Source organism: Thunnus thynnus, chromosome 6 (genome assembly GCF_963924715.1).
Source record: "Thunnus thynnus chromosome 6, fThuThy2.1, whole genome shotgun sequence".
In the NCBI taxonomy this organism is placed as follows: Eukaryota; Metazoa; Chordata; class Actinopteri; order Scombriformes; family Scombridae; genus Thunnus; species Thunnus thynnus.
This window is the reverse complement of record NC_089522.1, coordinates 15,081,993-15,109,143: the sequence shown is the minus strand read 5'-3', so window position 1 is coordinate 15,109,143 and position 27,151 is coordinate 15,081,993. Positions and strand designations below refer to the sequence as shown.

The 27,151-nt window shown below is 43.6% G+C and overlaps 1 protein-coding gene across 8 annotated transcripts in view; it reads left to right on the top strand.

The window, feature by feature from the left end:
* rerea (arginine-glutamic acid dipeptide (RE) repeats a) overlaps positions 1-13,850 on the top strand; it is a 132,734-nt gene extending 118,884 nt beyond the window's left edge. For 6 of the 8 annotated variants that reach the window (XM_067591997.1, XM_067591993.1, XM_067591995.1 and 3 more), the window contains 11 exons: positions 4,680-4,842; positions 4,957-5,049; positions 5,613-5,812; positions 6,087-6,248; positions 6,341-6,454; positions 6,556-7,934; positions 8,623-8,845; positions 8,940-9,660; positions 11,095-11,268; positions 11,379-11,559; positions 11,667-13,850. In XM_067591997.1, coding sequence (XP_067448098.1) covers positions 4,680-4,842; positions 4,957-5,049; positions 5,613-5,812; positions 6,087-6,248; positions 6,341-6,454; positions 6,556-7,934; positions 8,623-8,845; positions 8,940-9,660; positions 11,095-11,268; positions 11,379-11,559; positions 11,667-11,700 — 3,444 coding nt within the window. In that variant the 3' untranslated portion in view covers positions 11,701-13,850. The remainder of the gene's footprint in view (positions 1-4,679; positions 4,843-4,956; positions 5,050-5,612; positions 5,813-6,086; positions 6,249-6,340; positions 6,455-6,555; positions 7,935-8,622; positions 8,846-8,939; positions 9,661-11,094; positions 11,269-11,378; positions 11,560-11,666) is intronic. The other 2 variants (XM_067591998.1, XM_067592000.1) reach the window with 1 other exon arrangement.
* Positions 13,851-27,151: the final 13,301 nt, after the last annotated feature.

The window sequence follows — 27,151 nt, the reverse complement described above, 5'->3', positions numbered from 1 at the left end:
TAATCCAAAATCAGCTCCTGCAGCAAACTTAACTTATCTACATATTAGTTGACAAATGCCTTGGGAACTGAAATATTAGAACATAGTAACCTCAGAACATATTAAATGGCCCTGTAGGCACCACAGATACACATCTGACCTGCTTTTAACCACATAAGCTTTTACAAAAGTTACTCCATACAGTTAAGAGTCAGTGTGAGGATGATAGGATACACTGTACAACCTGTCACAGGCAATGAAGAATATGAAGTCCAGGGGTCAAGCACATACATAATTAAACCCTGGTTTGATTTAGCTCAGAGAAATATGTCCCCCTTCACCTCACCTAAATGAATCAGGAAGCAATCCTCCCTCCTCCGGCTGCAGATTGTGGTAGAAACAGGAGGAGCACAGGTTCAGGCTGCACTAATGGATGTTTACACAGCTCACTATCAGCCACCAGAACCCAGAAATCACTCGCTCTCTGCGCTCTCAGCTGTGGCTAAACTGCCTTAAGTTTTTAGCAGAGATTTTTATTTACCAAGAGATTTTTTTTTTTTTTTTTTTTTAGGAAGGGCTGTGGTTGGATTCAACACTGATTGTCCATTGTTATCCTCTGCTGGCTCTTTATTCCTCCCTCTCAGCTCTCCTCCACACTTGGCCCTCCCCCTCCTCAGCTCTCCCCTGTTCTCTCCTCCTTCCCCTGCTCTTGCCAGTAACGGCCTTAACCGTTTGGCTTCATGTCAAAGCAGGGGCCTTTTGTGGCTCTGTCACAAATCTGCCAGGAAAAACAGAAACCATCTGTTCAGGCCTGGGCCTGAGAGGGGATGAGGGTGTAAATACATGAGTTTAGCCCTCGCCCTCAGCCCTGCCCGCGCACACAGGACCACCGAGCCCAGTGGAGGATCCTGTACTCCCACTCAGCCTCAACCTGCACTCTCAGACAGCAGTTATACTGTAGTGTACTGTGGCTTCATGGTAAACCTCATCGAATCTAATACTTACAAACAGGAACATGAGATGGAATTAAACTATTTAACACCATGACCAAATCAGAAATTATGTTGTGGATATTAAATACTTTATTTTCTAGTATTCAGAGATTGACCGCACACTTTTAGCACTTGTTGTCTTATACTTTAAAACAAAGTTTTAGGAAATGTGTTAACTGTACTTGACCTCAAAGAACACCAAGATAACATTGCAAATAAAATGTTATTTGAATGAATTGATATAAATACCCCAAATGCTTAACTTAATACAAATTATTTTACTTAGTCATGTCAATTACAATATATTTACTGTCAAAAATTCATCACCACAGAAGTGTAATTTCACTTCTTAGCCATGGTTCAATGTAAAGGAAACGTTGTTGTACATAATCTTGAGCTCCACATCCATTTCACACATATATTTGTATGTAGAAGACCATTTTAAGTGGCAATAACTGAAATGGAAGTCCCTAGTGTCGTGATAGGAGGGTAAGCCCTTTCCTTGTCGGATAATCCACCGGCCAGAAAGCTCCTGCAGATGGAAGCATTCTAAAAGGCCTCATAATACCGAGCTTATGTTGTCACTATCTCATGTTCTGCGGAGCGGCAGCACACTCTGTACCGCTCTGCAGTGATTTAGTGGACTGGGGAAAATTATGGTGCGGAGGCCAGGGCCAATCTAGAATTCTATTTCAAGTATTTCCATTTTTTTAAGTACCCATATCCCAGCGAACTGTCTTAGATGCAGGTTTTTTGCAAATTATTTCCGTAATGCTGGCGTCTTCATTTTATGAAGAAATGGCAACTTTACTCAGAAGCCTCAATGAGTGCACGCAAATTTTTCTGGCTAAACATCCAGTCGTGGAGAAGAAACAGAAGGTAATGGAAGTTGAAGCGATGCCGTGGGTATATGGCAGCATGACAAAGTGACTTTGATAGAGAAAAGTACACAGTCAGTGCGAGAGATCGGACGTATGCGGCTTCAGAGGAACCAAATTTGACGTGCAGGCGGGTCAGGAAAGGTAATCTGTCAGTCTCCCTTTGATGCTAATTCAGAGCACGAAGCGCCTCTCAACCACAGGAATGCCATGTTCATCTACGACTTCACTGCTCTCACAGACATCATATATAACTCTTCTCCTCTTTGAAAGTCTTACAGACATCTATCTTTCCTTTTGTCAACATGACTATTCAAAATTGGTGTTTGTAAAGGCATAATCTTTACCAAACATTACAAAAAGGATTTTGTCTTTTGCAGTATTTATTTTTCATGGAGGCTCATAGCACTTTTTTTTCTTGGAGTCTTTATCAGAAATAACTTTTCAACTTAATAAATTCACTCTAAATTTGCTCTTCTTTTGTTGCAGCTGCACCAGCTCATCAGTGCACCTGTTAATTCCCATTCAAAAGCCCAAGTTAATGTTTTCATTAGCCCCTGCCTAATGCAATGGTACTTGACACAGTGTAAGTGATGGAGAGGCAGGGTGACCTTTCCCTGTGTCTGCCAAGCTGTTGTTGAAGCCGTGTAGTTGTCAGCCTGCAGCGAGGAGGCAGAGAGGCACTGCTGAGAACAGTCATTAAGCACAGAGCAAAGCCAGCGCTCGGCACCACTCGACACTTTTGATCTGCACATTTCAATTAGATTTCACATCAGGACGCCTGCCTTCCCTCAGTCAGCACCTGCGCCCTCGCCTTCCCAACTGGCTGGCCAGACTGAAGAGGGAGGCGCACAGGAAAAGACTAGAAAGTTCAGTTACCTGAAGTAGACATACAAACACATGGCAACATGCCAGAGCTTTTAACTGATATGATGATATAAAAATCATTGGCTGCTCTGTTCTTGTCATGAGCAGAGACAGAAAAAAGGTTTTCAGGGTTATTTAAAGGATTGTAAATGGTCCATAAGTAAAAGTGAAATCTTTCCTTCTTTGCCCAACTGTTTTTTGTATTTTAAAGAGTCTTACTGATTTGTCCTTGCTGAGCTCCAGCATGTGGTATCCATTCCACTACTCCAGATGTGCTCATCTGCAAAACTATTGAGGTCTGAAAAAGTTAGCCCAAGCTCTGGAGCTTGGGACAGTTTTACGCTGCAGCAATGGCTTTGCCATAACACAGCACAGCACCTTAATTTACCCTGAAATGTGAGAAGGTTTCATTGAGCTCAGACACTCTCAGTAAGTGTTCCCAGCACTGCTTTGCCTGATAAGATGGAGTCCTACAGGCATTGGTAGACATGAATTTCCCCTAAGAGCCACATGAAGGGAGATCTTATTAAACTAGCCTAAGCCCACTGAGTCGAGCGTTTTCTGCCAATCAAAGCAGCGATTGAGAAAGTTATTTTATGCCAAATACTCTCACAACTTCTCGAAGCGATAAGGAGCAACCGCTGCCCTATCCCTGACCTGCGTTTTCTCACAGCAAACAACAAGAAATCAACTAGCCTCAAGTAGTCTTGCATTTCATAAGATAAGAAATAAGAAATTAAAGCTGCAGTTACCTTTATGTTTTGATTAATACCAGTCTATTATACTTTGAAATGGCCAGCTTTGCTAAGATGTTATGTTTCTCTTGAGGCTGAAATAGAGTTGAGTGAGAAGCTTTTTATAGCCGTTTAAAAATGTCCGCTATTTTCATCAAATCACTTCCTGCCATTGTTTGTTTTGGTACGTTTTGATTAAAAAAAATGCTAAGCTGTTGCTGAAAAGCTGTTAATGCATTTTAGAGAGCAATGCGCTGACTAATTGTCAAGTTTCTCAGCTGAAGTGGAGAAAAAAAACAATCAATAGCCATTAAACTCTGGGAGCTTTGTTGAACAGCAGTTTAACAGACCTTAGACAGTAGATGGGTGCCCTCTGGGCTTTAAAGATTACAGGTGACTTACTGCTCACCCAACAATCACACCACACCTTCATGAATTTCTTATAGAGCTGGTGGAGGACCACTAACAAGTGAGTGTTCATGGCGAGGGAGAAAAGGCAAAGCTCCACAGGAAACTACATAATTGTCCCTGACTCCTGTCGCCAATTTTCAAGGCTTGTGTATTATGAGTGTGGCCGGAAAGCTGCAGTTAATATGCACAGGCTGCCTCAGCAAAGTGCTTTCTGATCCATGATTGCATGTGTTAATGTTTCAGTTGGGTATTGATTTCCTGGCGGCCTTTTGTACACTGGATTTATCCGCCTCGTCGCTGGCAAGCACGCCCCTCCGAATGTTTGATTAAAGTTCAATTGACTCTTCCAGTGAAGGGGCGAGGAGCCATTTCACTCCCTATTTGTAGCGCCAAAGCTCTGCCTGACATGTTCTTTTGTTCCCATTCAAGCTCCTGCCACCCAGGCAGCCACCAATGCACTGATCCTAATATCCCTGCATTCAGTCAGCCTCCTCGCCTAATCCTGGGACAGACAGGGCCGCAGCACAAACATGCCCAGCCAGCTACAAATCCTGGCATGGAGTGACCCACTCCATGGCCTTTCACTGTGAAATACTGTGCTCACTGCTAATGTATTTTATTCAGCCTAACTGCAGATATTTCACTCTGACCATTTTCCCAATTTTTCAATAACTTTTGCAAATAAACCTTAATTCCTTTTAATTCAGTCACCTCTTTGCAGTCGATAGTGACGCCGCCTCCTCATCGCAAATAGATTGTTTGTCTTCTTGTGATATGTTTGCTTGTTTTAACAGCATTCATTTTGTGTTTCCTTTCAGGGAGAGTTAATTACCTTCTACTACTATTGGAAGAAGACCCCCGAGGCAGCCAGTTGTCGAGCCCACCGCAGACACCGCCGCCAACCCGTCTTCCGCCGCATCAAGACACGAACTGCTTCGACTCCTGTCAACACTCCCTCACGTCCCCCCTCCAGCGAGTTCTGTACGTATATTTGACCCCTTCAAAGGCAGTCGGAGAGGACAGAGGGAACCTGATATATTCTGGTGTTAGAGCGATGATGTGAAGTGTTTTGTTTTTTTTCTTCCTCTCTTCCAGTGGACCTCAGCTCAGCCAGTGAAGATGACTTTGACAGTGAAGACAGCGAACAGGAGTTGAAGGGCTACGCTTGCCGCCACTGTTTCACTACCAGTAAGATGCTGTGTTTCATATACAGACACTCATTCTCGTCATATGGACTTGCTTGGCTATTCCTGTCCTGATTGGGATCAGTGTGAGCCCGCACAACACAGCGCTGTGTGACAGATGGGCATCAGAGGATGTCAGGACTAATTTGATCAAATCAGACATGAGCCCACAGCTCGTTCACTCTCTCCACCTCATTATCCTTCCCCTCTTTCCCCCCCAGCTGGCTCCCAGTGCCAGCCTACCATCTGATCACACTTACATTACCACCATCACAACAAGGGTGGCTAATAACTTTGGCTTTTAGTGTTAACCCATACAGACCTTATTACTGCATTACTGAGAATTTAATACAGAATGTAGAGGAAGACAGAGTGACATGCTATCTTTGATTCAGCTCCTGCATGAAAGAATAACATTTATCCCCATTAGATGTTGACCTACAAAGTTAGTTAAGGACGTTTTCTATATTCTGCAGTATTGCTGTAGTTGTGATATCATTTCTGTGTTTGTACTTCATACTACCTGTGAAAGTGTGTTATTTCACAACTGTAAATGGCTTTCCTCAGCCTCCAAGGACTGGCACCACGGGGGCCGCGAGAACATCTTGCTGTGCACAGACTGCCGCATTCACTTCAAGAAGTACGGTGAGCTGCCCCCCATTGAGAAGCCTGTGGACCCACCGCCATTTATGTTCAAACCTGTCAAAGAGGAAGAGGATGGACTCAGCGGGAAGCATAGCATGAGGACCCGACGGAACCGAGGCTCGGTGCGTACACACTCGTCTCCCTATCTATCCCTCTATTTTCACCTTCAGGAACCATAGCCTCAGAGATATCCCTGGAGCAATGCAGAGCCAGACTACAAATGCGATAAGCTTATCATCTCTAGACAAGTAGCACAGTGCCAGCTTTCACATGCATTGTTTTATACATTTCGTATTATAAAAGTATTTGAAGAAGTTAGATTCAGAATTTCCTCCATCCCAATAATATGAAGCCCTGATATTGGTCGTGATTCATATTGACGTTTGCTGTTAACAGATGTCGACGCTACGTAGTGGTCGTAAGAAGCAGACAGCCAGTCCCGATGGCCGAGCCTCGCCTACCAACGAGGATTTGCGCTCCAGCGGACGTACCTCACCCAGTGCGGCAAGTACTGACAGCACTGACAGCAAGACGGACTCCATGAAGAAGCCCAGCAAGGTAAATACAGCTTTAACTTCTCGAAAGTTGTTTTTCTACACACGTATCTCTGTGAAATGTAAACTAATGGCTCTGCTGCTTTGGCTCTACAGAAGATTAAAGAGGAGGCTCCGTCACCTATGAAGAGTGCCAAACGGCAGCGAGAGAAAGGAGCTTCAGACACAGAAGAGCCCGAGAGGGCCAGCGCCAAAAAGTCCAAGACACAAGTGAGTCTGTGGTCTTTGTTTTGCTTATCCGTATGTGTTACAATGGAATGCATAGACTTGGTGTTTATGATGCTCATGCTTCTCTCTTTTCTGTCCCTCAGGAGCTGAGTCGGCCAGACTCGCCCTCAGAATGCGAAGGCGAAGGGGAGGGAGAGGGCGAGAGCTCTGATGGGCGCAGCATCAACGAGGAGCTCAGTAGCGATCCTAAAGACATTGACCAGGACAACCGAAGCTCCTCCCCAAGCATCCCCAGCCCCCGTGACAATGAGAGCGACTCAGACTCCTCTGCCCAGCAGCAGCAGCTGCTGCAGAGCCAGCACCCTCCAGTCATCCAGTGTCAGCCAGGCACCTCAGCCGCCTCCTCAGCACCTCCTCCGCCTACAACCTCAGCCCCCTCACTGCCCCCACAGGTCTCCCCCACAGCGGCCTCCACCTCTCTACCTCCCCAGCCTCTGCCCCAGGCAAGCCCGATGGCTCTTATCCAGTCAGGAGCAGCCCTCCACCCTCAAAGGCTTCCCTCTCCTCATTCACCTCTGACTCAGGCACCACCTCCTGGTCCTCCAGTCCCACCTCAGTCATTACCCAGCTCACATCACGGGCCCATGCCTCCCATGCCACATCCACTGCAGCCGGGCCCCTCACACATGCCTCATCCTCACTCCATGCCCCCTCAGGGCTTCCCTGTGGGTCAGTCTCAGGTCCCGCCACCGCCAATCTCTGGCCAATCACAGCAGAGGCCACATACGCCTCCTTCTCAGTCTCAGTCATCTTCTCAGAGTGGAGGCCAACCTCCCAGAGAGCAGCCCCTGCCCCCAGCCCCGATGTCCATGCCTCACATCAAGCCCCCACCAACCACACCTATCCTTCAGATACCGAACCCACAGTCCCACAAACACCCACCCCACGTGTCAGCACCTCCATTCCCTCAGATGCCTTCAAACCTGCCTCCACCTCCTGCCCTCAAGCCCCTCAGCTCTTTATCAAACCACCATCCTCCATCAGCGCACCCACCTCCCCTCCAGCTCATGCCTCAAGGGCAGCAGCTTCAGCCTCCCCCAGCCCAGCCTCCAGTTCTCACCCAGTCCCAAAGCCTCCCAACATCAGCCAGCCACCAGCCTCCTCCAGCTCCACCTCTGCCACCTTCGGCAGCAGCATCACACCCCAACGGGCCACCACAGCCACCATTCTCATCTCATCCTTTCAACACAGTTCTACCTCCAACTGGCCCTCCCCCATCTTCATCAAACTCTATGCCAGGCTTACAGCCTCCATCTTCCTCCGCTCCATCCTCCTCCATCTCCATGCCACTCCCTGCCTCAGTCACGTGTGCCGGCCCGGGCCCGGTGCTCCCGCCTGTCCACATCAAAGAGGAGCCTCTGGATGAGACAGAAGAGCCAGAGAGCCCCCCACCTCCACAGAGAAGTCCCTCCCCCGAACCTACTGTCGTCAACACGCCCAGCCATGCCAGCCAGTCAGCACGGTATGTCTACTAACAATGATTTCTACCCAAAAACTATCTGTAAAAGACAAAATCATATATAAACATAGACATGCACAAGCTGTTATTTATCAGTAGTATATTGAGCTGCTTACTGTCTTGTGTTGGGATGCTGATCAGCTCTCAAACACATTCAACAACAAAGAGTCTCTGCTTTCAGGTTTTAAGGCTTTCATGTACGCAACAAATCAAATGTCCTCAGCAAAACTGGCATCCAAGGCCACAATTAGCCTTGAGCTCTGACTGGCTGATGGCTAGGAATTATCGTGGATGGAGAGCAGGGAGATTAATTACAGTGAGATGCGAGTGAACTGAGGCATCTGAATATGAGTATGTGTAGTTGCCTTGTGCTTAAGTGGCTCTCAGACTGCCAATGAATAGCAATGAGGATTTTAATACATACTCATACGCACAGCAGCAAAAATTAGTGCCAAGGGAGTTTGTTTCCTTTTGAATAATAGAGTAGTGTAAGCTAATACAAGCCATCTTTCATCTAATGGGACATTATCTTGCCATTCAACATGAAATATCAAGAAGGAATATCATGGCTCTATTCTATACTGTCTGTAACAAGTGTTCATTAATGAATTAAACATTCAGCTTTTCTGTGTAAATGTGGAATATGTTAACTAAATGTGTTATGGGTTTTTTTTCTCTACCGTGACCACAGGTTCTACAAGCACCTGGACCGGGGTTACAACTCATGTGCTAGGACAGATTTCTACTTCACGCCTCTGGCTTCGTCTAAGCTGGCCAAGAAACGAGAAGAAGCTGTGGAGAAAGCCAAGAGAGAAGCAGAACAGAAAGTGAGGGAAGAGAAGGAGAGAGAGAGGGAGAGGGAAAAAGAGCGAGAACGAGAGCGGGAACGAGAAAAGGAAGCAGAGCGAGCTGCGGTGAGTGTTTCGTTTTGCCTCCCTTTTGTTTTGCAGTTAATAAATGTTTTCTTTTAAATCGTACTAAATGTGGTATCCCCCCCCCCCCCCACAGAAAGCCTCCAGTTCCTCTCACGAGAGCAGAATGGGCGAACCTCAGATGGCCGGTCCCGCTCACATGCGTCCACCCTTTGACGGCCCTCCCACCACGATTGCAGCTGTGCCTCCATACATCGGGCCCGACACCCCTGCCCTGCGCACCCTCAGCGAGTACGCCCGGCCCCATGTCATGTCCCCCACCAATCGAAACCACCCCTTCTTTGTGTCCCTCAATCCTGCAGACCCGCTGCTGGCCTATCATATGCCCGGCCTGTACAATGCTGACCCGGCAATACGGGAGCGCGAGCTGCGAGAGCGGGAGATGCGTGAGAGGGAGATTCGTGAGAGGGAGCTGAGAGAAAGAATGAAACCCGGTTTTGAGGTTAAGCCTCCAGAGATGGACACACTCCACCCTTCCACAAACCCCATGGAGCACTTTGCCCGGCATGGGGCCATCACGTTGCCCCCCATGGCCGGCCCTCACCCTTTTGCCTCCTTCCATCCAGGCCTGAACCCATTAGAGCGCGAGCGGCTGGCACTTGCTGGGCCCCAGCTGAGGCCAGAAATGAGCTACCCAGAGCGGTTGGCTGCAGAGAGACTCCATGCCGAGAGGATGGCCACAGTAGCCAATGACCCCATCGCCCGTCTACAGATGTTCAATGTTACGCCGCACCACCACCAGCACTCACATATTCACTCCCATCTCCACCTCCACCAGCAAGATCCTCTTCACCAAGGTAAAAGAAAGCCCTGCTCGTATTCACACTACTGTCACCACTGTCACAAATTACACATTATAAACTTTTACATTATGGTACATTTGAAAGGTTGCATTGGCATAATTAAATTATATCAATTTTGTGGAAACTTAATGCTGTTAATAACTCATAATTTGACAAACAGTTAAATGAACCAAAATGTACCAGTGTCTCATTTTATGAGAGTAGTTTTTCTATATTTCTAATAAGTGATATATTGTGATTATTTAATTTTTAATTTATAAATGGGAAGAAGGATGAATCTAACTCAAATTTATCAATACTTATATATTTTACATAGACTTTTACAGACATATTCTGCATGTTTATAATTGTACATTGATCTTTTGTATGTAAATATTCTTATAAAATGTGTAAATAGATGCATGCATATTCTAGCTTAGTGTTTTATTGTGTTTTATTGGTGTTATTGTGAAATGTTATATAATTATACATTATGAGATGGAAAGGGAGATCTGTCATCAGCACAGAAGATTTTAATTTAATTCATGGCTTTAATCATTAAAATATTTTTAAAAAACAGGAGAGGACCAAGATTAGAACCCTGGGGCACTCCCCAGATTAATTGTTACCTATTCAAGATGCAGCAATTTTTGGATACAAATTGATCTGTTAATTTTAACTGATAGCAAGTGATAAGAACATCCTGAAGTCCAGATCTAAAATGTTTCTAATAACAATATTGTGATTTACCGTATTAAAGACTTTGGATACAACTAAAACTAATACAAGGGCCACATTTTTAATAGAAGGTAGTTGAGATAATGTTGCCTATCAGAAACAATGTATCTGCACTTACAGGATGTAGTTTTCAAACAATGTTATTTGTAGAGAAATTTATTTGAAGAACCATTGAAAAGCAGGGATAGTAGAATGGAAAGTAGACATTCATGAACAAGTATTACAGTCAAATAATTTGTTGAGCAAGTTACGTAATGAGCAGTAAATAACTCAGAAGCAAATGAAAATTAACATTTTAAGAGGTAGTACAGAATCAAGTGATCTGTAATTACACTCAATTATAATACTTGTTTCATCACAGTGAAGAGTGAGAAAAAGAGACTTTGAATTCATGACTTCCATCTTTTCTAGATTAAAATTATTTACCATACATAGATTGAAACTCTACCTCCTAGCCTACACTTTCTGCAGTAGTCTACAGCACTGAAATATGAGCTTGGATAAAAGCATGTTTTATCCTCATTAAGTTTGTGATAGAGCTAGCAGATGCTGTACTGAGGATAAATGCAGTAAAGTAGTCCCTGCACTCTTTTAGTCAACCTTGAGATGTTGTATTGAACCATGTACCACTAATGCCTGTAGCATGCACTTTCTGTGATACACAATCTTGAAATGAGTGTACCCTGAACCTAAGACTCTGACGCCCAGAAGGTGGTGGTGAATGTCTTGTGTGTCCTCCAGGGTCTGGGGCCCATCCACTGGCAGTAGATCCCCTGGCAGCTGGACCTCACCTGGCCCGCTTCCCCTACCCGCCCGGCGCCATCCCCAACCCTCTCCTTGGCCAGCCACCGCATGAACACGAGATGCTGCGCCACCCAGTCTTCGGTAGGCTCTCGGCCAATGTCAACTCTCATTAAGAGTAATATCACATCCAATCTATCAATCTGAGCTCTACCAGAGTGCCTGATCAAATCTTTGGTTTGTGCCCCATCCAGGTACTCCATACCCTCGGGACCTACCAGGAGGCCTGCCACCGCCCATGTCCGCAGCCCACCAGCTGCAGGCCATGCATGCCCAGTCAGCTGAGCTCCAGAGGCTGGCCATGGAGCAGCAGTGGCTCCACGGGCACCATCACGTGCACGGAGGACCACTGCCTGGCCAGGAGGACTACTATAGGTCAGACCATAGTCAACAGAAAGTAGACTAAGGAAAATCAATTAGATACACAGTGCATCTGTCTTGGATTTGCCAAATATTAATATATGATGTTGTTTGTGTTTCAGCCGGCTGAAGAAAGAGAGTGACAAGCAGCTGTAACCAGCCAAGGGAGGCAGTGACTAACAGGTGCAGGACATGGGAAGTTGTTACAGAGCGATCTTGCAGAGGCTCTCCTGGGTCCTCTGAACACATTCAGTTTTGAAGAACGGAAAAGGCCAAGTGGATCGTCTGAGAAGAATTCTTCAATATTGGGGTTTTTTTTCCTGTCAAGGACTTTTTTTTATTATTATTATTATTTTTCAAGACATTGACTTTCTTTGGTATATAGCCAGTAGTGACAACGTCCTCAAGACTCCTGCATGACAAGCTTCCCTGACGTTTTTTTGTAGGTGCTAGAACAAGACACTGTGCTTATCAACAACAACAAAAAAAAAGACAAGACCGGTCAGGCCATTTATGGAAAAATAACAAGTGCTATCTTAAATTCAACATTTATTTTAATACATTGTTGGAGGTTTTTCATAATTTTAAGAAAAGCTACAGCATGGCGTTTTTGAGTCTGTAAATAGTATATATAAACATATAATTATTATTATAATTATTATTATTACTAGGTGTGGACTCCAAACCAAGTCGTTTCAACCTCCAATTGTTTTTGAAGCATTATCCCTTGTTTCAGAGGGGAGCACCATGGCATTATATGAGCAGTTTCTGAGAGAGTTGCGGTTCAGTTGTGACGTTCCTCTGACATCACTGTGTTAGATTTAGTCCCACATACACTATGTAAACCATAAACCTGTCACACCCACATCCATTCATCACACACCATTGACACGCATCAGGTTGTCAGAATGTGTAAACTCAACATGTTGAGTTAATGTTGAAGAGGCGACACAGTAGTCACTGAGGCTTTTGTTGAGTGCACACTGAAGCCATGGATTAAAAAGAAAAAGAAAAAGTTTGCACTGAAAGAGAGTCCTTGAGCTCCAATTGATTGGTTTTATCCTTTTACTTAAAATCAGTATTTAAGTTGACAAAATGCAGTAACAAACACTTTATTACTTTTGTTTTTTAAAGGGAATGGTTTTTATTCTGATTTTTTTTAAAATTGACACCTGAAGCATATTTGGCTGAACTGAGTAAAATCTTTGCTTCGGGTTCTTTTAAACGCTCATTATTGGGACCTAAATTTTAACATTGTTCACTGTAACTGAAACCTAACAGGACTTTAGGATTGTTTTAATGTGTGAAAGGTTGTGAGTCGGTGTCAGATGATTTGAGGTGTCCCCTTTCTTCACCTGGTCCAGTCATCCGTGTTTGTCGCAGGGCTCATATCCGACTGAGTCATCCTCCAACTAGGCTGTAATAATGTTCACTGTGACACTAGAGGGGGCCTGCCGACACGTGACGACCAGGAGGTGGAGGGTCCATGATTGCGTGTGGATGTTTGTGTGTTTTCCTCACAATTTTGCGTATGCCTCGGTTCCTTAAGGATACACGCGTCCTCCTGGGCCTCAGGAGTGGTGTGCCTGTGTGTGCCACTGACTGTTACAAGTATTGTTGACCTGTCTTACCAGTGCACATGAGCCCAAGTTTGTTTGTTTTTTTTTTGCTGCAGCCATGACACAAGTTCTGCATTTGTTCCATGCACTAAGACTGTTTGACCATCATGGACATTTAGAAAACTGTGGCTATTATTTTTCTTTTCTTTCAACCAAATGAAGAAACTGTACTTGCATTTAAAAGTGACCATATCGTCCCTCAGAGCACTATAATTTACATTTTAATGCTTGCAAACGTCATCAAACTCATGCCCCCTTTTTAAAAATCCAAAAAGTCTTTCAAGCCCTGACAAGAACCTGTCACTCTGTCTTGCCATCTTCACCAATTCCTGTTTCTCTTCTGACATACTCCTCATCATCCTTTGCCTCGTTTCCTGACGATTCCCTTGCCTTTTACTCCCTCTTTTTGTGTCTCCAAAACCTTTGATGTTAAGTGTTGTCAATGGTTTAGCTTCTTGTTTCAAAGCGGCAATAGCAGAATGTAAATTCTGACTGCTAAGATTTATATATATACTGGTATCTTGAAGCTTATTGTATATATGAGTAGTCGCCATGGGATGACACAATGTAAACAAAAAGTAGAAATAATAAGAAAAATTGTGAGTCCTGTGTTCTCTCCATTTGAGTATTTTGTAATTTTTTTGAAAAATTTGTGGAATTAAAATAAACGACTAAGTTACACCACAAGACATGACTTGATCTTTTTTTTTTTTTCATGCCTTCTGATACATCAATGCATTATATTTCCTTCTTGGTAAACAGTTATTTGTACGCCGAGGTAGAACAGGCTGCAAAATCCCAGCAGCCGCGAGACAATAATCCTATTTTAAGGGTAAACAATTTTGATTACTCACTGCTCGAAACAGCAGAGAAAGACGGCAGAAAACACTCTTAATTCCCTCTGTTTCTTTACATTAGTGAAATGTAATTCTCCAGCTGAGAAGAAGAGGGACCGTCTCTGGCTCTGTTTTGATAATACTCATGTCCTACATTTGCTCTTGAATAATTGAATTTTTGCTTGACGGGAGAAATGTGTTGCAGAATAGATCAAACATTCCTTTTTCTTATTTTTTCCAGCCTTCCATTTTCTCAGCTTCACAAATACTGAGCTTTAAGAGATCACACCAGCAGCAGGTAGTGAATCTCAGAGCTGAATATTGCTCTGCTATGGTATAATAACATCAAAGCCGGGCTAAGCCAGAAGGAACACCTACTCAGGCTGAGATGCCTCGCTATCAGCGGGGCAGGGCTGTCATTTCATCCTGTGTGTGGGGAGTGGTAGACCAGCAATCTGTGATGGTTTGCCGCAGCGATGGCTGTCATTTTGAGAGGGAGCTATTATTCTACTGCTGCTCTCTGAAATGATGCCCTGTCCTCGGGAAAATCGAGGTTCCTTGGATGCTCTATCCTGGGGCTGTCATGTGACGGCCGCCTTGTGAGGAGGTGCTGCTTGTTGTTGCTGGCTCGCCTCATATCACCTCCACATAAGACACAACAAGATGTCAGAGCCGAGCAGCGGTGGCTGGTTGAATAATTCATCTCCCCTCCTCCTCCCCTTCCTCCTCCACACCGGCGATGGAGCGACTGTGACTTGTGTCAACTCAAATTCTTCTCATAATACTGTATGTACCCCTCCGGCAGGCACACGGGGATACGTACTCTCAGAAAATCTGCTCTTTCTGTCTGAATAGCAATATGATTTGTGCTGTACTCGCTGTGTTATTGTGTCTGTTGCAGCAGGTCTCGGACATAGAGCCTCCTCATCTTCCTCATCCTCCTGTCTTTCCTTTCGCTCCACTGGGCCTGCCTGCTGCAGAGTTTGATGCTCAGTGGCAGAGAGGAGCCTACATGCTATTAGTGCGTTCAGGCGGAAGGTAGCTGTGTTCTTTCAGCGGGTCTTCAGCTCTGTGGCTGCAATGTAGCTGAGCAGGCCCCTGTTTATCTAGAAATGAGCTGTGTTGACACAGGGAGCGAATCTGCTGTTGTAGTCTTCCTCATCCACTGTCTGGATTAGACATACAAGAGACATGATAGGGTGAATTAGAGTAATGTGGGACAATTTCTGCAATTGGCACTTCAGCAATATATTACGATATGAAGCCAATACATTATATCGAAAGCCAATACCTTTCTGAAATCCCCAAGGTGTTTTCTAATCATATCAGAAAAGAGAATGCAAATATCACACTTGGAGAAGAAATGGCAAATATAAAAGTGTTCCTTGTGCCAAATCGTCTCTGATTATATGACTTTCTTAATGTGGGACAGTTCAGGCTGAAATCTGGGACACTCAATTGGAGACTGAAAGGTCTAAATCACCTTAATTCATGCAATAAAAACTTCTCTGGTCAGTAACACTCAAGGTCAAAGTGCATGTCCATGTTTGGTCATTTCAGTAATTACAATGTTTTTGTAGTTACAGATAGTATAGTAATGTATTATAGTATGTATTATGTATTAATATTAGGAATAATAGAATTTGCAACCTGCCTATAAGTTAAAATTACTTAAGCATTACAAGATGTAAGGCCCCTGAATAACTATTGATATTACACATTTAATGTACTTAAATGCATATTTCACCACTTTAACAACCACTTTTACATATATGACTGTCCCACATTAGTAAAACCAGCTGTCCCAAATTTCAAATCACATTTTCTAAAGTGGGACAACGAAAAATGGACTAAAATAAAAAATATAAAGCATGTTGTCACCATATTGTAGCATATTTTGAATAAGTCATAAACACAATCTGATAACAACATTGCTTCATTCATGACAGATTTAAATCCTTAATATTAAATTACTCAAAGTCCTTTGTCACTGACCTTTAACTGGACTTCACAGCAAGTACTACTTTTGGAAGATTGCATTGCCCCAATATATGGCATCACATGTGTGAAGTCATGTGATTTCAATTACACTCCAGGTTTAATTTGACAGCAGTCCTAATCATTAACATTTGGTAGAAAAAGAGAAAGATGCATTTGAGTTTAGTGTCCCACATTTGGCAGTGTCCCACATTACACTAATTCATCCTACTAGATATTTCATATGTCTGGTACTCTCCCGAGCAGGTGTTTGGTGTAGAAATAAAATCACTGGCTCTATGTTTTCTCTTGATAATATTTTTTTGGATTTCATCCTTTTAAGCAGAGTCTCGTTCAGATCTGGATCAGTCATTTACAGAACAAGGAACATGTGTTTATGTAAAAACTCCACTCAATAAATTGAGCACAGCTGTAGGAATTTGATGCATGCAAATACAGGTAATTAAACACATCTAAAATGCAAATATGCAAACATGCATTTTATTTAAAACAAGGTTAGTCCCTGCATTTCAGCAATTTGAATATGTATATCAATAAAACAACCTTCATTTTCCAAGGAAAGGTTAAAGCAAGGTTTTCCTGCAAAACACTGGAATGATAACTACACCTGGGAGGGTTAAACTTTTAGAGGCTGCTAGATGGTAAAATACTTAGATTGTCATGTTCCAGTCTGCTATCGAGCACTTTCCCTGTAAAGTCAGAGTAAAATCCCGACAGAAAACACTGCATCTGTTGCAAAGCAGTCTTCGAAATAAACCTGCTGCTTCATGAAAGACAAAACATCCTTCAGATCTCCAGATAATTGACTCCAGAGTGTGTCCAGTGTCACCATCCTCCTCCTGCAGTTCCTGTAATCACTTCTCTCTCACCAAACACAGCTCATGGCTTTATCTGAAACTGAGGTTTCTCCTTCAAGTCTGTGCAGTGAGAAGAGTGTTACTCAAGTCTGTGGTTTGGAAGTTCAGAAGTGATTTTAAGAACAAAAGGAAACAGGAGAAGATGCTGGGGAAAGAGATGGAGGGATCTGGCAGGAAGTCATGCATGGTCTGGGGATCTCTTTTGGCATACTTTTAGATTTTTCATACCATATGAGAAGATTCATTTACTCAAGACTCTGCAAGAAACAACTTTTCTGTTCCTGTCGATTTGTTTCTCATACACGAATTAGTCTCATGCTACTCTGCTACATTTCAGAGGGAAATATTGTACCTTTTTACTCCACTACATTTATTTATCATTTATAGTTATTAGTCACTTTTCAGATGAAGATTTTACATACACATGTGATCTGTTTATAAAATATTATGCATTGTTTCAGATTAAACTTCCCTACAGTTAATTAAAACTATTCAAACTGGTTCCACCTTGACCGACTACCACATAATCCAACAATATAATAATGTAACACTGACCATTCTGCATAACAAGTACTTTTACTTTTGATACTTGAAGTACATTTTGTTGTTAATACTTCTATACTTTTACTGAAGTAAAATTTTGAATGCAGAACTTGTACTTGTATTGCAGTATTTTTAAAGAGTGGTATTGCAGCTTTTACTTGAGTACTAAATGATCTGAATATTTCTTCCACCACTTCTTTATACTTTCAGAGTGAAATATGGTACTTTTGTAGCTTTACTGTAGTTATGTTAGCCAAAACATACAATCCTCATATAACAAGCATATAATGCATTTTTATGTCCACTTAGACCAACTGCAACATTATATTATTATATTACCGCCTTGAGACCAGACCTGGTACTCTGGTCCAAGTCTATGCACACTGTCTACTTTGTAGAACTAACAGTACCCTAGAAGGACGCTGTTGATGAAGCAAATAAGAGGAAGAGGCTGCGGTATGCTGAGATGGCAACTGATACAGAACAGCAAGGCTGCAGAGCAATTGTCCGTCCAGTGGAGGTTGGTTGTCAGGGCTTTGTGGCAATATCCACTACTAGGCTGCTGGAAGAACTGGGAATCCAGGGCCAAGCCCTGCATCCAACTATCAAGGAAACATCAGGGACTGCAGAACGCTGTAGCCAGTGGATATGGCTGAGGAGGAAAGACCCCAGCTGGGCCCCAAGAGGATTGGGACGCACACCTGGGTCTGATCAGTCTGCGGTGGGCATGCCCCAGCAGAGGGTGCAATGTGAGTAAAAGGCCAAAACACCCGATGATGCTGAGGTACACAACTAATGATGTCTCCCAAATAACATCCGCTGGTGGGGGGCAAATCGACAAAATGTTTATGATGGAAGATGCCTTCTTGAAAACCCCAATGACAGACTGACTCAGTCCCTATCACCATTTGTACACAACAAGTTTCATTAGTTTATTGCAGAGGGCCTTCTACAGGCACAAGCATTACATAACATCACGTCCTATGTTTTCAAATGATTCTATCTGGATGTATCCGGTGACTGCTATTAGCAGGATAGCTGACAACAAGGGAAAGACCTTCTGACGGCGGGGAGAGACAGCTGACTGGAGGGGATAGACCCCACTTTGCGCTGGCATGGCTTAGCTAGCCATGTAGGCAGGATCCAATATGATGTGTTTTTTTGGAGATACCCACTAATAGCTATGAACAGAATCAAAGGATCACTGGAGGCAAGCAATTCTCAAGCAACTAGCACAAGAGAATCTGACAAGAAACTCCAGGTATGTTCCTGTGGCTGAAGGAAAATAACATCTGCAAAGGGCCTGGAAATACACCAAGGAAAGAAAAGGTGCTTGAGGGAACAAGAACAGGGGCCTCACATTGATCATTACTTTTTAAGAAGTCAATCAAGTCAGTTGAGTGAAGTCCAGCAACTGGAGCCAAACCAAAGTTCGCAGAATATCAGCCCCCCTGTATCTGAGACAGTAAACTCAATCACGGAGGTAGTAGCTGAGGAAGGTATAGAGTCCATACAGCCAAGAAAACCTGCAAGGGAGAAGAAAACCTTTGAAAGCAAGCCAAAGGTGAAATGTCCTGGAGCTTCAGAAAAGGCAGAGTGGGAGGCAATCAATACAGACTTGAGCAGTACCCTCAAAAGGATGTGGGGCGCAGTTGAGTGAAAGCATGAGAAGATGGGGGACATCCTCCATGACCACAGAGCAGGAAAATATGGAGTAAGAGAGAGCGAGCAGAAGGCACCAACAACAGAGAGCAAGTCCAGAAGGCAGCTGGAGATAGAACGTCTGATACGACAGTGGAGGAAGGCTTTGGAACATCAGAAGGGGGAAATCCAGGAGAACATCAAAAGCCAGTCGACATCTTTGAGGTGAGCAGAGAACCTATGGAAGGCTCGGAAAAGGACAGAACAGGCAAGAACACATTTCTTTAAGGACCCCTTCAAATTTGTGAAACCTCTTTTCACCAAGAAGAAGGAAGGGACTCTGAAAACTTCAAAGCAGGCCCTTGAGGAGCACCTGGAAAAAAACACACTCAAAACCAAAGAGGCATGAACAGACAGTGATTCCACCCGATATTCCACCCATTGAGCAGCCGGAGCACTAGATGGATATGAGCCCTCCGAAATGGAAGGAAGTGGAGAATGTAGTAAGACGGGCCAGGGCTTTATCAGCCCCAGGCCCCCAGCCTGTACAGGGTATATAAGAATGCACCTGATGTTTGATGCTTTCTGTGGAAGTTAATGATAGTGGCATGGGAGAGCAAGTCATACCTAAAGCTTGGCGCGGAGCAGGAGGAGTATTGATACCAAAAGAGGAGGAGTCCTCCAGTATCAGCTAATTCCGGCCTATCAGCCTCTTCAATGTTGAAGGAAAGATTTTCTTCAGCATCATAGCCCGAAGGTTGACTAGCTATCTGGAGAGAAACAGACAGTGGACACAATGGTTCAAAAAGCTGGTATTCCTGGGTTCCTGGGAGGATGTCTGGAGCACACCATCATGATCTGGCACCAAATCCAGTTGGCCAAAAGAGAGAAGAGAGACCTCCATGTCATTTGCCTCAATCTTGCCAGTGCATTCGCCTCAGTTCCTCATAGCCTCCTCTGGGCTGCCTTCGACTTTTTCAGTCCCATCACAAACTTGGTCAAGGCTGACTTTCAAGACCTGCAATTCTGCTTCACCACATTAGATTTTAACACCATGTGGCAGCGCCTTGAAATAGGCATTATAGCAGGATGCACCATGGATGCCTAGCTTTCACTATGGCAAACCTCTCAAAAGCCTTCGAAGGTGGTATGACACAAGTCTCAAGGACTGTTAAGAGGTCCAGGAATTGAAGCAGGATGTCAGGGCCTTGAAAAAATCAATCAGTCCATGCTCCCTGGCAAGCTGAAGCTGTGGTGTCTGCAGATTGGCCTGCTACCCTACTTGATGTGGCCACTAACTATATATGACATCCCCCTCACAAGAGTTGAGAAGATCGAGAGAATGATCAGCTCCTACATGAGGAAATGGTTAGGAGTTCTAAGGTGCCTGAGTGACAAAGGCCTGTATGGACAAGGAGTACTCGAGCTGCCTCTCTCAGGTTTTGCGGAGGAGTTAAATGCACCAAGACAGGGCTGGAGATGACCCTCTCAGAGTCTCCGGACACAGCCATAACAGATGTTGGACGATCCCAGGCAACAGGACAGAGATGGAAACTAAAGGAGGCAGTGCAACAGGCAAAGTCAGCCCTCCAGCATGGTGACACTGTGGGTCATGTTCATCAGGGAACAGGAGGCTTGGGTTTCTGTCAGGGCAGACCTTTGTGGAACAAGGCAACCTTGTATGAATAGCGGACGTTGGTAGTGTTGGAAGTCCCCCATCAGGAGGAGGCAGCAAGATGTCTCACAAGCCAAGCAGAGACAGTGGATGAGATGCGAGTATGTTGAGAAAAGGAGGCTCAGCTGGAAGGACTTGTGGGAGATGGAGGTGAGCAGAATCAGCTTCTTGCTTAGAGCAACATATGACGTCCTTCCTTCACCTAAGAATCTCAACCAGTGCAGGGTGAAGAATCGTCATGTCCCCTGTGTTCAGCTCCAGCTGCCTCACTGGGTGCAAAGTGAGCCTCTCCAAAGGCAGGTACATTTGGAGACACAACCAAGTGCTGAAGTGCCTGGCAGCAGTTCTGAAAACATAATTTTTCCGAGAAAGGGAACGGGAAAAGTGAAGGCTCCCTCCACCAACCAGGATCGGACACTGGAAGCAGCCCAGGGCTGCGAAATGCTGGCTGATATAGGCCAACTTCTTATAGTCCTGTCAGAAATAGCCACTACCACCTTGAGACCCGACTTGGTACTCTGGTCCAACTTTCTGCTCATTGTCTACTTTGTAGAACTGACAGTATCCTGGAAGGATGCTGTTGATGAAGCAAATGAGAGTAAGAGGCTGTGGTATTCTGAGATGGCAGCTGATGCAGAACAGCAAGGCTGGAGAGCAATTTATCTGTGCAGTGGAGGTCGGTTGTCGGGGCTTTGTAGTTATATCCACTACTAAGCTGCTGGAGGAGCTGGAATCTGTGGCCAAGCCCTGTGCCAGACTATCAAGGAGCACTAGGGACTGCAGAACGCTGTAGCCAGGGTGTATTGTGAGAAAAAGGCCAAAACACCTGATGATGCTGAGGTACACAACTGATGATGTGTCCCAAATAACATTCACTGGTGGAGGGATATTGACAAAATGTTTAAGATGGAAGATGCCTACTTGAAAACCACAATGACAGACTGACTCAGTCCCTATCACTGTTTGTACACAACAGCAAGTTTCATTAGTTTAGTGTGGAGGGCCTTCTACAGGCACAGGGGATCATAAAATCATGTCCTATGTACTCAAATATAATATGGGTTAACATATAAGACTGAAATGATAGATGCTTTTATGTTTGATAATTTTTACTTGCTGCTAGTATATTTACTAGTAAAACATTTAATGCCTGACTTGAGTATCTTTGTGATATTGCTACTTTGTACTTCAGTAAAAGATCTGAATACTTCCTCCACCACTGCCAGTTTGTTTGGGAGTTGAGTGTGAACTTGTAGTTTCTCAGTGTGTTTTCAAGAAACTATCATCATAATGGCACCCTACATTACATCTTGGTTGGACAGCAATAAAAAGATTTTTGAGAGGGGAGCGTACAGCAGCCCTGTTTTCCACAGCGTGATGTATTTCATGTCTTATATCCAAGAGTCGGCGGCCATTTTGACCCACTGTAATGTTCAGTCCCTGCATGTGTGTTATAATGACTTTCCCTGTGTGTGTCTGTATCAGTTTGTCTCCGTGTATCTGTTTGCATTGCTGCCTGCTGTGTGTTTGGGGCCTGGGCTGCAGCTCTAATGCTTCTAATGATATCCTGCTCTCACATTCCTGTCATAGCCGATCTGGATTCCCCCTTGTCTGCACCAATGGATCAGCCCAGTGCGGCCACTGGCCCGGCCCGTGCATTCCTCATCCACTCCCAACACACACACACACACACGCGCGCCCTCAAGAGGCCTCTTGCTGACGCCTACTGCAAACCTCACACACTCTCTTTCTCCCACACTCCCTCTCCCTTCTGTTTCTATTGTCTTGAGTTAAATTTCAAGGGAACAGCCTGTAGCCAGAGTCCTAGGAACTCTTTGTTCAATAAAGCGTGCCAGGTTCGGTTCCTCACTGGCAGAGGATAGACAATGCAAGGCTCACACGCTAGACTTCCAGGCTCCTCTTTAATGTGTTGTCATAAAACATGCAGCTGGCAGAGACTTAAAGTTCAGTGGGACTCTTGAGCTGCTGCAGCACACTGAGCCCTGGGTACTGCCCTTCCAACTGTCCCCAAACATGTTTCTTATTACAGCGTCTGTGCACTGTCAGAGTCGCATAGACCTGACATTTCAGCTCCTTCACAGGGAAGCATTTCAATTCACCGTTCACCCAGTGGAAAGCTGAAAAAGTAAGGAGGTTGCTGGAGCTACAGTCTACAAAAATGTCCTTTGCTGTCATCTCAAAATATTGGGACAGTGGAGGGATATTGGTTCTTTTGGCAGCACACTCCTTCAAATTTATTTTTCAGATGAAAATAAGGCTTCAGGCTGTCGTCTGATTTACTTCTCCTCTGCTTAAAGAGGAAAGAAACCCAGAATGAATTTAAGAAACAGTCTGCATACTGCAGTGTGGCCAACCCCTAACCCTTTAATGTGTAGTCATGTGTGTTTCATAAAGCTTTGTAACTCAAAAACAGATTTGTTTTAGCCTAGCATTTACAAACAAATTCTATTACTATTTAAACCAGAAACTTTATAATAAATTCCAAACCAACTTGCACTAAAACGGGACTAATGGTACAATTCAGGAGTCTGTTTGACATTATGAACATCATTACAAAAAATTGTTGCATGTAGCTGCACAATCCAGCACTTGTTGAATTCAGTTTGCTCTTATTTTTCATGTGTTTTCAGGCATTTTATCCTTTTCTCTCCATTAGCTTAACACCAAGTAATCTGAGCTGCAAGTTAACAGAGCACTGTCTTTCTCATTTATTGCATCTAGTATTAGTGCATGTCTCTGAGTTACCACTGTGTCACCACAACTCAACATTATCCATGACTACTCATGGCAAAAAAGTCACGCCTTATGTACTTTTCAGTGGATTTGGGGTTTTAGAGAGAAATGAGGGTGAAAATCAAATCAAAATGTTAAGCCACAATACAATAATTGATCATTGTTAAGGGTATTTTTCAGTTTCAACAAAAAATGTGGGACTTTTTCTACAATTATTTTACATATTAAAAAAACTGACCCCTTGCATACAGACATATAAATGTGTTACAACAAATTTTCCTCTAAAATTACACACAAGTCAGGTTGAGAAGAGAAACTAAAAATAATTTGTTTGCCCTAAAAGAACATTAATATTGTCCATCAGATTACTCATCTATTCCAGTTTTAAAACCAGGAGACATCTCATTTTCAGAAACAGGAAGCTCACAGCATGGTCAAACATGGGTCACAAACAATTTCTATCAGGTTTATTGACTTTGTTCAGCTTCCTGCTACCGGAGCGGACGTAGCCCAGAGAATTAAAGTCAGTTAAACCTGATAAAAAAGCTGGTTAGTGACCCAGTTTTTATGAGCAGAACACATAGACATATCTGACAGTCTCGTGAACTTCCTGGTTTTGAAATTGACATTTATAGACCGCAGCAACTGGAGATATGCTGACGCTGCTGTATTCACACCACACATACATTACTTGCTGTAATACATATCCAACGCACCCTTTGCAGTAAGGCGGGTTATTTAACTTACAAAAAAAGCCTGCCCACTCTTTGCCACCACTGCTAATGACAGGCTAGCTAAAGCATTTCATGAGCAAGCCAGTTAACACAGACAGTCATCAGACAGATGTTTACAATGACTGTGACTGTGTTTTCAATTTGTCATATCACTAATGGCGTTTCCTGTTCTGCTGTTGGCAGTTTAGTTCTGTTTAACTTCATCAAACTCACCTAAGTATTTGCTGCTTGTGCTAACATTAACATTGTGGCTGCTGACAATGCTGGCTCTCCTGCAGATTTGTGTGCAATGTCTTGATGTTTGCTGGCTGCCAACTTGTACTGATGTGTGAAATAATTAATTTATTGTTCTAGCAGAACTAATTTTTCTTTGGTTGGTTTTTGGCACTGTTTGGCTTTCGCATGACAAGGCTAACATATGCTTTTGCACAGTCATGAAACATGGATAAACATCATTTGTGTAGAGTTGCAATGATTAGTGGATTAGTCAATGGACAGAAAATTAATTGACAACTATTTTGCTAATTGATTAATTATTTCATTTCAGTTATTTTTTAGTCTCTCATTCCAGCTTCTCAAACATGAATGTTTTTTGGTTTATTTAGTCCTCTGTGGTATTAAACCAAGTATCTGTGGGATATGGACTGTTGGTCAGGACAAAGGGAGACATTTGAAGATGTCACCTTTGGCTTTGGGAAACGGTGACTGACAGTGTTCACCATTTTCTGGCATTTTATATACCAAACAACTAATCGATTTATCGAGAAAATAATCTACAGATTAATCGATAATGAAAATAATCATTAGTTTCAGCTCTATATGACTGTTATGAGCTGAGTTGGGTTGGCGGTTACCTGTTGTCACACTACAAACTCAGCTCAGAGGGTTCATATGTTGTATATTGGCTTTTGTTTTGCAAATGATCCATTCAATTCCATCCAATTGTATCTCAAGTTTCAAAAAACTTAATATGGCTTTTGCCTGACACAAAATTACATATACATTTTCACCCCACAACCCTGCATATTAGAAAAGCATTTCATAATTACACATAAAATCTGAACTCCTGTTCTACATTGCATGCTACAGCTGTGCTATTTGCAAAGCTAAACATATATACAGTACATGTGCTGATGGTAATGTGTTGTTTATCAACGCTACATAACATTTCATAAAAGAGACAGAGGGCTCCATACTATGGATTCTTGAGGGTGAGTTTAACATTCATAATTATGTCAGTGTCCTAACCTGCTGCTGTATATGAGGTGGATTTCTCATGATTCACTAGACACTGTAGGATGTTCTCTGCAAGGTGGAGGTGCTTATTTGGGGAACTGTCACACAGCTGGTGCTTGTCCCACACACAGAAGGTGCTTACCCGATGGTTTATTCCCCTTCTGGTCTGAAGGGCCCAACAGGAGAATGGCAACATAGTGACCTGTCACCTGTGTCTAAGTTCCCCTGAGAGAAAGTTTATTATTGTCATTATTGTGTATCATTGTCTGAGCTGCTGAGCTGAGTTGGTGTAGACTTACTGGAAGTGATGATGTCAGAGCCTAGATGGCAAATGTTATCTTTATATATACTCCTTATTCTCATTTGGGCTCTAACTAACAATTATTTCTATTATTGATTAATCATTTAGTCTAATATTAGCGAAAGAGTAGAGAGAATAAGAACCCAAGTTGATGTCTTCACATTGCCTATTTTGTTGGACCAACCCAAACCCCAAAGATATTCCATTTAAAGTGATATAAAGAGCAAAGCAACAAATCTTCATGATTGAGAAGCTGGAACTAGGAAACTAGGAAATTAAAACATTTTTTCTTGATAAATGACTTAAACGATTAACAAAATTGTTGTCAATTAATATTCTGTTTTGGCCCAGTGAGATGCTGTAACACAGTTTTTTCTCTAAATTAGTGAGGTTATTTATGAACAATCATTATTCAAACAATATTTGAATAATATAAGGTCCTAGTGAATATATTCTTTAATCCCTTACTTCAATATTTAATTAGCTTTATGCAAATCAACCCATTTAATTCCATTTCACTGATAATAATGACTGTGTTCGCTGTTTTCTCTTAGATTTAATTAATTTGGTAACTTAATTTCACTGATGAGCACAACAGAAGGCCAATGTCATCAACTGGCTGACCTATCAGGCTGTAGGTCAGCAGTCTCACACAGTCTCCCATCATGCAGATAATGCAGGTCTGACCCTGGCCTGTCACACTTGCTGTGGTAGCTTTATAAAGCCTGCCTGTCACGGGGTAGCAACAGCACCAAAGCTAAATAAATCACAGTCAGTAAATGGCTTCTACTCCTCAGCAATTTCCTCAGCTATCATCAGTCTGTGGGCCAGGACTGATAGCATGCTGTCAGTCGCCTGCTACCTTGATGTAACCCAGCATTCCCTGCAGTGTGGTGACAGGTTAGCCTCACCTCCTGATGTTCTAAGGAACAGGACAACAAAGGGAAAGGTGGTCCAAGGGCCAACCAGGGGCTTAAAGGTGCAACTGGGGCCATTACGCTGTGGCACGGGGGCCAGCAGACACAAGGAGCACCCTGACCTTGTGTTTGTATAATGGCTGTGCCTGTGATAGATGGCATTGCCAGAGCATTCACCCACCGCACCGTGGGGCTGTCCACTTGCTCTGACGCAGATGGATTGGCCTTTGTTTTTTCCCTCACCTCTGCTGTGTAATTAATCTTCAGTGCGAGTCCATGGAAGAGAGTGTTCCTCGACTGTGGGCTGCTGACCGATAAACTCACCGGCGGGCAGGTAGAGGCAGCATTCAAGGCCCCGAGGACAAGCACCACCGAGGAGATGGCAAAAGAAGATGTTTAAATGCATGCTGCTCCAGGCTGCCTCGCTCACCTTGGTTATCAAAAGAAGAGGCGGCAAGCACAATATTTGTTCCCGCTCCGGAGTACAATTTATCTT